We start from the raw sequence: 14,446 nt of genomic DNA, 5'->3' as shown, positions 1-14,446 counted from the left end.
GTTGCCACACAGACTTTTATATACTTTAAAACTCGTTTTTAAGAAGTGGTACTAGTGACTGCCTAGAGTAGAATATTCTGTATACCGTATTTGATTAGTATAAAAAAGTGCAAGAGCTGACAGAATAATGTTGTGGAATGACGAATGAGCGTAATACTCCGAGATTCCTCATTATAACCGTGTCTAAGCTCCCTTCCCCTCTCTCCTCCTGATGTTCCCCCCACCGCTCCCTCTCCCTCCTTCCCCCACTCACTTTCTTGCCTCTCCACTGACTCCTCTCTCCATCCTCTCTACCTTAATTCGTTTATCAACGGCACTAACTCCACTGGCGCATCGCAATTCTCTCTTGACTGTTTACTAAACCCAGTCTGCCCTATGCCAGTTGCTCGCAGTACTGCCAACTATATCCAAGGCTAATTATCAATATCCCTTCCAGTTCGGGTCCCATTCTCACCCTCTCAGTCTCCTTCCCACTTCTTTTATTCCAGTTGTCTTTGTTTTCTCCACCCTTTGTCACTATCAGCAGCCAGGAGATATAGGAGCATTGAGGCCTCGTTCTTGTGATGTATTCCTTACTGGTGTTTGAGTGAGCCTGGCAGTCGGTGGCTATTATTTCAGTAGGCGTAATTAAAACATTTGTGCCCATTCCTCCTACTTCTCGCCCTCTCTCTTCCCTAGGAAAATGTTCTCATTCTCCTCATACTGTTCACTGATTCATGAAGCAGTATCAGAACCAGTATTGTTTCGAACTACTGCATCATGTTTGGAGTAAGGAGTGAGTGAAAAGACTGTGGCATGGCAAGAATCCCACGAATGTAGGGAAACAAAAAGGATACAGGAAATGACGAGAAATAGAGAAGAGTGCGGTTAATTACGTAGGTTAGCGCGGTGAATAAAAAATAATGAGGTAAGCAGGGTAAGGATAGAGGGGAGTGGAGAAGGAGAGCAGGGGGTGAGGTGTGGTGAGAGGTAGCCTGGGGAGGATCATCTGGTTGGGGGGTACGGGGAGGAGAGAGCGGAAGTTTCATCATTCGACATTTTTCTGTCTTCTTTCGCACATTTTTATGCTAATCAGATGTAAAGACTATTTCATTCTGGGCTATTTATAGTACTAATTCTTACAAACATATTTTTAAGGCGTTTAAAAGCCTCTGTGGCAACTAGTTCCCATACACTGCTGCCAGACAAAACGACCCACATCACACGAGCAGGCTTGCAGCGAATTTGTGCTGATGACTGTATATCATACGAATCGTGCAAATATTGAACTTAAAAACCTTGATTAATCGCCACAATGGTATAGTAATGAACCGTATGCACAACCGCCTTCTCCGAGGGCTAGCGAAAAGTGAGCTATGTTTTATCCCGCCATGGGGACGGTCGCTTATGGCGTATGGAAACAAATGACAAGTGGCGGTATTTGGCAAATACTAAATTTCAGAAAACTAGAGCCGTGTTTTTGTCGTCCAAGCTGCAGCTTGGGATTCGAAGCGCGTCTTGGGGCGCTTGGTTTCTGTTCGCAAAAACAGTCCAGAATACGTAGAACCGAAAAATTACGTGCCTATCGCAAAGTAAACAGAGGGATTCGCCGAAGATCTTCTGACGAATATGCAACTTACATTTAGCCGTTATTTGTGCTGAACTGGCTCTATATGTCTTTAATATTAGCCACCTGCACCTAAATGGTATGTACATAGTGCTGATTTCATTATATTTATTATTTAAGTGTCCTTGCTGGCCAATCTCACTCTCCCCAAGCTACACCAAGACTGCTCCCGACCACGCTTGGGTGAGATACGAAGACGGTCTTGGATTCGATGGCAAACACATGGGCCGGCTTCGTATCACTTTGGCCGACAAAAACAGGGCTGCTTGGTTTCACCGAAGATGGCTTCGAATCCGATCCGTCAGCTTGGATGACAAACGTGCGACTTAGAGTTATGACATGCTTCAAGAAAGCACTATTCTTACTCAGAAAGATGATACGAATGTAGATATGAAAGCCAATTGCACTGAACTAACCAGTAACACAAATTTCTGTGTGTAACGGATTGCTGGTACGCATGTGCAAAATAGCCAGTCAAAAGTATTCATTCATGGGTGTGATATTTTTTATCAACGGGTATTTTAGTGACTTTAATGGTCCATAGTGTTGCTAACTCTTGTAAGGTTATCCAGACACATAGTCACAATCGTTATGTTACTTTTTCAGGTCTAGGACCGAGTTTTGGTTCACCAGCCAGGTAGCAGACGACACCTGAAAGTCCCTCATAGGGCACCACTTCAGCAACTGTAATATACACAATAAATTTCACAATAGTTACACCTGTTAGAGCTGATAAGATAATTCTGTAATTATGCATCCCTCTTGTTTTCATGGACGACAGAGTGACAGATAGAATTTGACGTGAAACTGAATTTGTTCTGAGTTATAGTTAGTTCCAAATTTGTCATATGAATCATCAATCAGTCAGTGCGAATAACCTTCATAAGTTCCAGTTATGTGATTCATCAGTAAACCTGAATTATGTTCTCGAAGCCCAGCGCTCGCATTTATAAATGAGTTTCTGCTCGGTCTCCTCCGCTTCGACTCTCCAAAAAGCGTTGTTATACACACCGAAAAACGTCTATTTCCAATCTGAACCAACATAATGACACTAAGAAAATCTACCTTTTTGCAGTTTTGCCAGTGATTCTCAAAATTTAGCAACTATAATGTACACATCTAAATGCGCTGTAAACCATTACATCTGTTAAGGGATTTTAGAGAGTTCTACTGCATATGCATCCTTATCGATTTTCATAAAGGATAGACAGACTGAAATTCCCTTTTATACATATACGGGTGTGTGTATGTGTAATATATATATATATATATATATATATATATATATATATATATATATATATATATATATGCGTGTGTGTATGTGTATGTGTGTGTGTAATAGACACAGTTATTAACAAGACCCTGGTTATGAACTTTATACACTTTATAATTTATCATTTTTGCTGCAAGTAACTCTCACTTTAAAATATTATTACAAAACAATATGTTTTTCACGAATGTATCTAGGGTGGTAAGTGAGAAATTACTGATTAGTATAAGAAACATGTTCACAAAAAGAAAAAAAAAAAATACATGAAAGCGCCGAAGAAAATTACCTTCATTCGGTGAACAACTGAGAGAAAACAGTCACTGATATATGCTGAGAGCATGATGAGCTCAAACTCCTCGGTTAAAAGAATTTGCATTTCTTCCTTTTCTAAGGCATCACAACAGAATCCAGGCGCCTTCTGCATTATGGTTAGTGGGCCCGTCCATTTCCACTCAAACATGTTGGGAATGACCGTCGAAAAGTCCATGTCAGGCAGCACAACCTCTCGCACATTCTCACGCAGTTTTGACGGCTGGTAAGCGGACACCAGTGTAATCTGCAGAATAATAACATTACTAAGTAATACTATTCATTATATGTGTATTTCAGACTTGATAAATATATAGCTGATTGCCTGCACAAGTTTGACTACCCTTCCTAATAATGATATCATTATCCCCTATGACATATTACATATCCCTTATTACATATTGTGGTAGGTGGGGGAGGTCACCATCCACCCACTTAGTGTAGTGTTACTCTGTTATTAGGGTATCTCTACACTGAGTGGCAAGCAAAATGATTTCCTGTAAACCAGGAAAGCATTTACAACGCAAGGTGGTAACCTTATAACCAACCAACACGTGTTCCCTACGTTACAACAAGTGGGTTGGCGAAGGGTCAATGCCCCTCCCCGGAAAACAACTAACTAAAAATACGAACAAGAAGCCTTGGACCAGGACTGACCAAAAGATGACGACTAAAGACCGAACAAAGGACATGATACGGATGGCGACTTGGAATGTAAGGGGTCCAAATGATGAGGAGAAAGAGAAAGAGATTGTCCATGTGCTTGAGGGTGCAAAAGTGGATGTATGTGGATTAACTGAAACAAAATGGAGAGGTGAGAGTGTGACAGAATGGTAGTATGGATGGGGTACATGTGCGGTAGTAGCTGAGAATGAGAGGACAAAAGAAGGAGTGCGTGTTGTGATAACAGATGGAAGGAGAATATAAGAGAGCATGGATCGGTTGACTCAAGGATTGTGTAGGTAAGATTGAAAGTTGGACTACAAATGTGGGTGACTGTATGCGTGTACGTGCCAACACAAGATCGTGCAAGCAGAGGGAGACAAGAGTTCTGGACATATGTGAAAGTGTGCGTGGAAAAGTTTGAAAGGAATGACTGTGTTTTTGATTGGCAAAAAGAATGGTAAAGTACTGTAGGGAATGTGAAGGTGGATGGAGTAGTTGGTAAGTGGGGTGTGCCTCCTAAGAGAGATGAGAATGGCAGTTAGATAAGAATGGCAGTGCTTTAGTGGACATTAGAAAGTTGGTGATAGCCAATACCCTCTTCAGGCACAAAATAATCATAGATATACATGGTGAGTGTTGAGAAAGGTGGGTGGGGAACTGAATGAACAGAAGGCAATGATTGACTATGTGTGTGTGGATGGAAGGATGCGAAAGTGAGTAATGGATGCAAGAGCATATAGAGGTTGGAGGGGTGGACTTTCCGATCACCACTCGGTGGTGGTCAAAATCAGTGTCCAAATGAAATGGAGAAATAGAAGAAGGGAAGGATGGGAAAAGGTAGCATATGCAAGGAAAGTGGAAAAGTTACAAGAGGATGAGATAGAGGCAGAATATAAGAGAGAAGCAGAGGAGCGATTGGGTTAAAATATATATATATATATATATATATATATATATATATATATATATATATATATATATATATATATATGTATATATATATATATATATGTACATATATATATATATATATATATATATATATATATATATATATATATATATATATATATATATATATATATATATATATATATATATATGTATATATATATATATATATATATATATATATATATATATATATATATATATATGGATTGGAGCAGATGGGGGAAGTGGAAGGTGTGTGCAAGATATTCACAGAAGAAATCTGTGCAGCATGTGAGGTGCTGTGTGGGGTGAAGAGAAGACGAAAAGGGGTGCAAGGAACAGTATCGTGGAATGAAGAGGTAAGACAGGCTGTGGCACAAAAAAAGCAAGCATATAATGTGAGGATGAGAAACAGGGGCGTGAAAGAAATTGAGAGACAGAAGAGAGAGTTATATGTAAAGAGGAAGAGAGAGGTGAAAATATTATTAAGAGAGAGTAAGAAGAGAGTGGATGCAGAATTTGTAAGGAATTTGACTGTAAAATGAAGGGAATGTAAGAAAATGTTCTGGAAAGAGGTAAAGAGAGTTGGACAGGGTGGCAATGAAGTTTTTCGGGGAATGAAAGATGAAAATGGTATATCACTGGTGGAGATGGGAGAAAAAGTGAGCAGATGGAGAGAACACTTTAACCTGAGGAGTCTCGTCGACATATGACTACGTCGCAACATTATGTAACTGCCAGTCCCGTCAACGTACTGGTACGTCGTGCAATTGCAAGGTTCATTATTTGCACAAATTTCAAATCACGTACTTGATTTTTGGGACGTAGAGTCGGGAGACCTTCCCCTACCTGCCACCAGGCAGGGACACTCAGGGACCCGCTCTTACCCTCGGCTCGGTCGCTCACCTGTTAGCAGTGAGCCAGGTCAGACATGGCGCACGGAGGTCTCTCGGAGGAGGAAATTCAAGCCGCCCTGGATGCCTTCACAGGTGACAGTGATTCGCCCCTCGATGACGAGGCGGTGGACAAGGATTATGTCCAACCAGAGGAGGAGGAAACTAGCAGCAGTGATGAGGAGGTCCCGTCCCCTAGGAAGCAGTGCTACATGACCTATTGTGCCACTAGAGAGGGCCAGCCTGCACCAAAACATCGTGCAACAACGTCTCAATAGCTCCTATGTGATGTGGAGCCCGAATTCGAGGACGAGGACGAGGACGGAGCCGTGGGACATGCTGCCAGGTGGTATGGCCGCAAGATTATCAAGCATCATGGCCTCGAGCGCACAGCACGTCGTACTAGCAGGCATGGGCCTAGTGTTTTGTTTGGGGAGGGTGGAAGTGGCGTGGAGGGAGGGGGGAGTGAAATGGAAAGTGTAGGGGGGAGCATAGAAAGTGAGAGTGGCGGGAGTGAGTCATCACTCTCCCGTGGTGATGTGAGGCGGCGGGCCGTATCACGTGGGGCAGTGAGGGTGCATGGTGAATCATGTGGTGTGGTGATGGAGCAGGGAGGTGAGGAGGAGCCATCCCCAGCACGTCTTATGCTCCCCAATATTCCCAGACTTCCTCCCCACAGCCCCCTGATGTTCCCCAAGACCATAAGGGTAAGGGAAAGGGGAAGGGTAAAGGCCAAGGGAAGAGGAGTGCGAATGGGGAAGCCCTCCACACTGCTCCTCCCCAACCTCCCCCACCAGCATCTCCTCCCCACCCTGACAAAGGCGACGATGGGGATGATGGGGGCGAGGGTTATGTGAGTTGGAATTGGAAAGTTGGCAGTGATTTTTCTCCCATCATTCACCCCTTCACTGAGCAGGGGCGTACTGGCTGCACTGCTCCAGGAATTCACCATTGTTCCACCAGGCTGGATTTTTTCCACCTGTTCTTCAGTGAGGGTTTTGTGGAGCAGACAGTGGAACAAATCAACCGTTTTGCTAGCAGCCAGCACCGTGAGAGTGAAAGACTGGGCACAAGGAGCAGGCATTCCATCATTAATTTATGAGTACCCTGTCTCCCTTGCAGAAATGTTTTTATTTTTTGCCCTGGTCCTTTTGATGGGTATTGTACGTAAAAACAGAATTCCGGCATACTGGACAAGGGACCCTATCATGGAGACACCAATATTTGGCAAAATCGTGAACCGTAATCGGTTTCAGTAAATTCTAAGCCGCCTCCACTTTTACGATGTTGATGATCCTGCCAATGCAAATGACACTGATAAAATGAGGCGAATTAGGTGGTTTTTTGATCATCTATGGCAAACATTCCGTTCTTCATTTTATCCTTATAGAGACCTTGTCATAGACGAGAGTCTCGTGCTGTGGAGAGGCAATATTTCATTTCCGCAGTACATACACAGCAATAGGCATCGTTTTGGGTTCAAGATCTTTATTATATCTGACTGTAAAACTGGTTATGTGCAAGACATAGTCTTGTACACTGGTGCACAGATAGACATAATAGAAGATCGGAGTATTGGACTGTCTGGAGCAGTGGTAAAGACAATGATTGAAGACTACCTTCATTGTGGTCACTTCCTTTACCTGGATAACTGGTACACTAGCCCTCCTCTTGCTCGTTATCTACACCTGCATGACACGGGACTCTGTGGTACCATCAAGGTGAACTGGCATCACATGATCAAGGTGGGGCGGAAACTAGAAAAAAATGAAGTGGTCTTCTTCCAGGCTAACAATATCCTAGCTACAGTGTGGTACCACAACAAAGAAGTCAGCCTCTTGTCCACAGTTCACCGCCCATTGATGCACCGTACAGAGTCCGTGGATTAGCGCAGCGAGAGGAGGCACCACATCTGGAAACCAGAGTGTGTGCTTGATTATAACATCAACCTGCCCCTGGTGGACCAGTCAGACTCCATGATATCCACTGTCGAGTGTGCCAGGACCACGATGAAGTGGTACAAGAAGCTCTTCTCTCACCTGCTAGATATAACTGCCCTCAATTGCCACCACATGCACGCCATGACAACAGGAGTGCAGGAAACCTTTGAAAGGTTTGTGAGGGAGCTTACACTTGAGACTTTTGCCAGGTATGCGATCGAGAGGCCCCAACAACGCACATGCACTGCCCCTACCGCCCAAACTCCCCTGAGAATATCCGCCAGCCATTTCCCCACTTCTATACCTCCCCAGCCAAATAGACCTAGGCCCCAACGCAGGTGTCATGTGTGTGGTAATTCCCGTGTGAGACCCATCACTCAGAGAAAAGACACCCGCTATGAGTGCGTAGAGTGTGACGTGGGTCTCTGCATTCACCCTTGTTTCAGTGAATGCCACACCTTGATGCAGTTCTGATATGGTGTGAATGTGATATGACGCTCATACTCAGGAAGAAATGCGACATACAGACGCTCAGTGTAATTATAAGGCCTGTAAATATGTAAATAGTAGTATAAAAATGGAAACGGGTGTAATGTAAGTGGAATATTATGTAAGTGCATAATTATATTCTATGTCAATACATTCCTAGTAAGTGCATATAGATGCGATATTCTGACGCTCAGTGGATAAATAAGGCCCGTAAATATGTAAATAGTTGTATAAAGTGGAAACGGGTGTAATGTAAGTGGAAAATTATTATGTAAGTGCATAAATATAATCTAAGTCAAAACATTCCTAGCAAGGGTATATTGATGCAATATTCAGACGCTCAGTGGAATGAATAAGGCCCGTAAATATGTAAGTAGTAGTATATGGTGGAAACGGGTGTAATGTAAGTGGGGAAGTATATTGGGAGTGAAGAAATAAATTATAAGTTGAAACACGAATGGTGCTTGATACATGAATATGCAATAGCATTTAGCTAAATACCTTCGTAAGGTATGTAAATAAGTGAAAATATTTACATTATTTGAAGAATGGTACAATGTCATAAAAACAATAATATGAAAGTAAAAGAAGAATAATGTATGTTGAGAGAAGAGTCATAGCAACTGCGCTGAGTAAGCAGCTGTGCGCAATAGTTATGCTAAATATCATCGTAATGAATGGAAACAGCTGAAAACATTTACATAAAGTCAAAAATGGTAAAATGTCATTGAAACGGTATTATGCAAGTAGAAAAAATGATATATTTACTGAAACAAGAAACTTGGCAACTAGCGTGACCAATATGACCAAACTCGCTATGCTCGCGCGATGGAACAATGCTTATTTATCCTACATATATCATTGAAAACCATTATATTGTTGTTGTGATCGTTTATTAGTTCAAAATCAATAAATGTAGATATGTTCTTTGTTGTATCTCCCAAAATTAACTACCATACAAAACGTGAGAGCCTCACACGTCAGTGACAGAATACGATACCTGACGCGAGGTGCCTCACCTGTTCTGATCACTTATGGACCGTGGTAAGCCCTTTCTTGGTGATTTTCCTTTGTTTCTCAACAAAAGCGGAGGTTTTAGCCAAAAAAAAAAAAATCCAAAATAGCTCGGGATTGGGGGGTATTGGAGGTGGGAAATCGGTTGGGACGTGACGCGTTAAGGAACTGTTGAACTTAGAGAATAAAAGAAATGCAGGTATAAGTGGCTGGGGAATGACTGGGAGAAGAAGGGATGTGAGAGGAGAGAAAGAAATCAATATGGTGGTAGTTGTAGCAGCAAAGAAGAAAGTCTAAATGGGGAAAGCCCCAGGAATTGATGGAGTGTGTGGTGAAATGCTGAAGCATGGGGGAGAGATAGTAGTAGAAGAGATATGGCAGATGTGCAGGTTGGCCTGGGAGGAAGGTAGAGTCCCGGAGGAGTGGAAGTCAGGGATAATTATTCCCTTGTACAAAGGAAAAGAGGAAAAAGAAGTGTGTGGGAATCATTGGGGCATTTGTCTTCTTAGTGTTATTAGGAAAAGTATATGGTAGGACACTTATTGATAGAGTTAGGGAAATAACAGGAATTAGTTGGAGAAGAATAGGAAGGTTTTAGGAAGGAAAGAGGTTGTGTAGATTAGATATTCATCCTTAGATCTTCAGTGGAAAAGTTTCTAGCGAAGGGAAAGAAGTTTTATGAGGCCTTTATGGATTTGGAGAAAACATATGACAGGCTGGATAGACAAGGAATGTGGAAAGTATTAAGAATATATGGAGTAGATGGGAAGTTTTTGAATGCTGTAGAGAGAATGTATGAGGGTGCTAAGGCTGCAGTGCGTGTGGATAGTGATCTGAGTGAATTTTTCTACTTGAAGGTTGGACTGAAACAGGTATGTGTCATGTCTCCATGGTTGTTAGATCTGTATATGGATGGGGTTATAAAAGAGATACAAGGTATGGCAGTGGATGTTGGATTGACTCTAATGAGAGAGGGCAGTGTTTGGAAACTCCCTGTAATGTTGTTTGCAGATGATACTGTTTTGTTAAGTGAAGACGAATAGGAGCTGCAAGGCTTGGTGGATGAGTCTGGGAGAGTGTGTTAGAACGGAATTTAAAGATGAATGTAGGGAAGAGTAAAGTTATGGCCTTCGAGAGAAGTGAAGTCAGTGAATGTACAGTGAGGTTGGATGAGGAGGAATGGAAAATGTGAGTGCATTTAAATATTTGAGTAGTGATGAGAAAGGATGGAAGTTCGTAAGGTGAAGTGCTTGGAAGGGTGAGACACGGAAGAAAGGTTGATAGTCCCTTGAAAGCAGCAATAAGAAACAGGGAAGTGAGCTTGGAAGTAAAAAAGTTACCACATGACAGTATTGTGATACCAACTCTAACGTATGGAAGTGAAGCATCGACCTTGTTGGAGGGACAGAGGTCAAGAGAGAGAGCAGTGGAGATGAGATATTTCAGAGGAGCATGTGCAGTCACATGGAGAGACAAACTGACTAATGAGGGTGTGAAGGAGCGTGTGGTGTGGATGTGGATGTGATAGGAACCGTTAGGAGAAACACACTGAGGTGGTGTGGCAATGTGGAGAGGATGGAGAGTGCGAGACTGAAAAGCAAAGTGTGAGTGACGTGGTGGGGGGGGGGGGAGAGGGATGGGGTGTCCAAGGATGAGATGGAGGGATGGAGTGTAGAGGTATAGTATATGAGAGAGGGTGTGTGTGAGCTGGAAGCGGGTCAGTGATGGGACATTGGAATGGGCAACGTGGAGGCAATTTGTTTGTGGCCATCCCTTACGGGATTAAGGCGTCTGCCAATAGATAGATAGACGGACATATTAAATCCAAATGGTCGTTTTGATTTATTGCTTACATAATGCCATTCAGAGGCCTATAACTGATTATTATTGCCTTACATATTTAGTCCTGGGAATTTGCGCTTCTGATGACGAATAAATATGTAATGCCATACAAATGGAAAGGAAAAATCATAACCCTTATCTTTTACTGTTCAAAAAGGAAGAGTTGAATTTCTGTGCAGCCTTTTTTAACCTATTCATGGCAATGATGCCATTTTACTTTCATCCTTTCTTGCTCTTCGCAAGCCATTTTATTAGGTTTTAGATGGATTTGATGGTTTCAAATGATTAGGAACTTCCTCCACTACTCCTTACACTGGGAAAGATTTTTCTAAAACCGACAAAAATAATCTTGGAGTGGCAGAATTAAAATAAAAAGGGTGTTGATTGCGTGGGTGGATCCAGGGATATCACCTATGCTGCCAGGGCAACACCTCTGGTTTATCACATTAAGGTAACATCCTGTACTGTGCATATATATAAAACGCATCAATTACTGGTTATTATGTTTATTTCTCCAACATAAACCATCCTTGCCGAAAAATGTCGTTTAACTGATTAAGAGCAAGGGGATGTCGAACACTCATTTCTTTGGAAAATGATATGGGCAACACCTCAGAAATATTCCTGGATTCGCCCCTGCATTCAGTGGTGTTGGAGGAATAATTATATGGTTTGCATCGACAACAGCGTCTTTATGATCAAATACTGCAGTGTCAAAAGTATACCTGTATATAAACTCAGTGGGATAATTATTTAACAAGCCAAGGACAGTGACTAACGTTATAGTTATTGTTACTTTTCAGTGTGGTCCAAATATAATGCTCCTCTTCCACTCCAGCAGAAGAGCTTTCGTGTTCCAGAACAATGGATGGAGGTGGTAATATGAATAGGACTCTCTCTCTCTCTCTCTCTCTCTCTCTCTCTCTCTCTCTCTCTCTCGTGTGTGTGTAATAAGTCACCTGATGGCCATGGTCTGCCAGTGCGTTGACGATGCCCATAAAAAAGTTCTTGTGACTCTTTGACCCTACAGGATTGAGGAAGAGGATACGACCCGCCTGCACAGATGACACACACACCACCGCAGCCACCAGCAGCAACCACACCCGCATCTGCAAACCACAATGTACAGTTAGGGAAGCTTGTGGTTAGGTGGTTTGCAGGGACGCACCTCTAAATACTATTTTGCACAATGATTTTGCCTTGTGTTGATTATTGTTGTGCAATATGGATTGGTCTAGCAGGTATCTTCTGATTGCTGAATTGTCAAAACACCTGTTGGTAGAAAGTGTATTGATGCTAATGTTCCTTTACGTCTCTAAGAACCAGCTGTGGCTTCTAATTTATATAGTACTCGTAGACCGCCTTTATCTACGAGACATACTTTGACCTCTGTTAAATCTCTGAAGGGGCAGCTGAAACTATACTGTCGTGAGGCTGCTATCTTGAAAGATGTGCTGTGATGGGTAATTACAAGGTATAGTTATTGACAGTTCTTCAGACAAAATATGTAGGGGAGGCGGTGGCTGAATCGGTAGAGAGGCGGCCTGCAGTCCTGATGGACCCAGGTTCGAATCACGGCTGGGGCAGGGAACAGTTTAAGGATTTGAATTAAAACAAAAAAAAAACAGGCTTTCCTGATCTACCAGATGATCCGCCGACATGCTGTAAAAATACCCCCGCTAATACCAATACACCAGTCCTGTATGAGACAACCCTAGCATGTATTCAATATGGACGGTGGGTGTTAGCGCCGAAGTGGTGACATGTGGAGGTGTCGGAGGACTAATGGGCCTTGGGATAGGCTACTGCCCCCGAGATATAGGCCCTGAAGCCTTTGCCCAGAGTCGGACACATAAAAAAAAAAAATTTATATATGAAAAACGTCACAATACTTTTTATTGTGAAGGTATATGCTAGTTTTGAGTGCTAGTGAATTACACTGGAAGAACTGACGCTTTGGAGAAACAATAGATCACGTTTTTTTTTTTTTTTTTTTTTATTACTTCTACTACTGCTACTACTACTACTGCTACTACTATTACTATTATTATTATTATTATTGTTATTATTGTTATTGTTATTATTGTTATGCAGCGTAGTCTGAACACCGAGTTCTCGGATCCAGCTACGGTGCGGGCCGTGGGTTCTTTGTTCACGACCAGGTCAGAGTAAACAGAGAAGGAGGGGGAAGTCCAAACACCGACTGAGCAAAGGCACACATATATTAACGATAAGTCTGGGTTACAATATATCCCACGCTTCAGTTCATGACCAAACCTAGTGAATACAGAATATTAGCTGACACGGAACACTATGCCTTACACTAAATGTCTCCTCCTAGTTCATACAGAGTATTGACCAACACAAGAAGTGTATCTTCACTTACAAGGAGTACTCTCACTTTGCAATACACATATAATTCATACAGTATACATATAACACTCCTAATACAGTCTAATTCAGTATACACAGTGCATGACAGGGACAGAAGCACATTCTCATTCCACAACCATTCGCATGACATAGACGGAACCTTACAATAGTTATGACACATCTGCGTGACATAGACGAGGGCTAGGCTATCTTATGTTTCACTCACGTGACATGGGACGAGAGAATATACCACTTATAATCTACTCGCGTGACAGGGACGAAGGACACTATTATTACAGAGCATTATCACGAGGGCCAATCACAGAGCATAAACCTGTATTACAGACACTCGGTGTATACAGAATAAGACTGGGAAGGAGGGGAGGGTATATGGTAACACAGGGGCAGGGACACAACACTGACACTTAGAGGTAGTTCGTTGTGTATTGCAGAGAGGGGGAGTCACACTAGGGGAAGCTACCGGGGCTTCCCATCTCGTGCCTGTGCTGGCTATCAACGTGAGTTTTCCCCTGGGGTTGCAAGTTCACTGGTCCAAGCAAGGGGGAGGGGTGGAGGCAACACTAGGGGCAGTGGGGAGGGTCAGCTTTTAAACATCAATACCACTAGGGGACGGAACCACAACTTTAGACTCTTTCTACTCACGGACACAGGTGGAGAGGGGCACCAGGGCACGGTGCGAGGGACTTACTCAAAATCCACCATATTTTTAAGAAAAAAAAATCTTAAGATTCTCATATCACAAAACTGAATGAAACGTTGAGAACTTGTCCACCGAGTTGCTGATGCAAAGCATCGTTCGGTATACCTCCGTCAGGCCTTATGCACGGACTTGCCATACAACTTCCATGATATGGCTCGTCGTAGGTCGATGAGACAAGATATAAAATGAGGGATTCGAGAAATACTTCACCCACACCCATATGACACTGACCTTTGACTCCTTGAACTTGCTGACCTAATCAGTTCATTGTCCCTTCATACTAAATCACTGACAAAAGTTTGGTCAAAATCTGTCAAGGGTTTCAGGAGATATCGTGCCGACAATGATAAACTAGGTCCAGTGTCTTTCACCTTTGATTCCTTGATC

The 14,446-nt window shown here is 42.5% G+C and overlaps 1 protein-coding gene across 1 annotated transcript in view; it reads right to left on the bottom strand.

Moving 5' to 3' along the window:
- LOC145401604 (UDP-glycosyltransferase UGT5-like) overlaps window positions 1–12,074 on the bottom strand; it is a 101,019-nt gene extending 88,945 nt beyond the window's left edge. Inside the window, exons 1-2 of the mRNA XM_080273797.1 lie at window positions 11,925–12,074; window positions 3,166–3,435 (exon numbers count right to left, since the gene is read on the bottom strand). Coding sequence (XP_080129923.1) covers window positions 3,166–3,435; window positions 11,925–12,074 — 420 coding nt within the window. The remainder of the gene's footprint in view (window positions 1–3,165; window positions 3,436–11,924) is intronic.
- Window positions 12,075–14,446: the final 2,372 nt, after the last annotated feature.

Source organism: Coenobita brevimanus, chromosome 56, assembly GCF_032717465.1.
Source record: "Coenobita brevimanus isolate Jiangsu-jjx chromosome 56, ASM3271746v2, whole genome shotgun sequence".
In the NCBI taxonomy this organism is placed as follows: domain Eukaryota; kingdom Metazoa; phylum Arthropoda; class Malacostraca; order Decapoda; family Coenobitidae; genus Coenobita; species Coenobita brevimanus.
The sequence above is the reverse complement of the archived record's forward strand: the minus strand, read 5'-3'. Positions and strand labels throughout refer to the sequence as shown.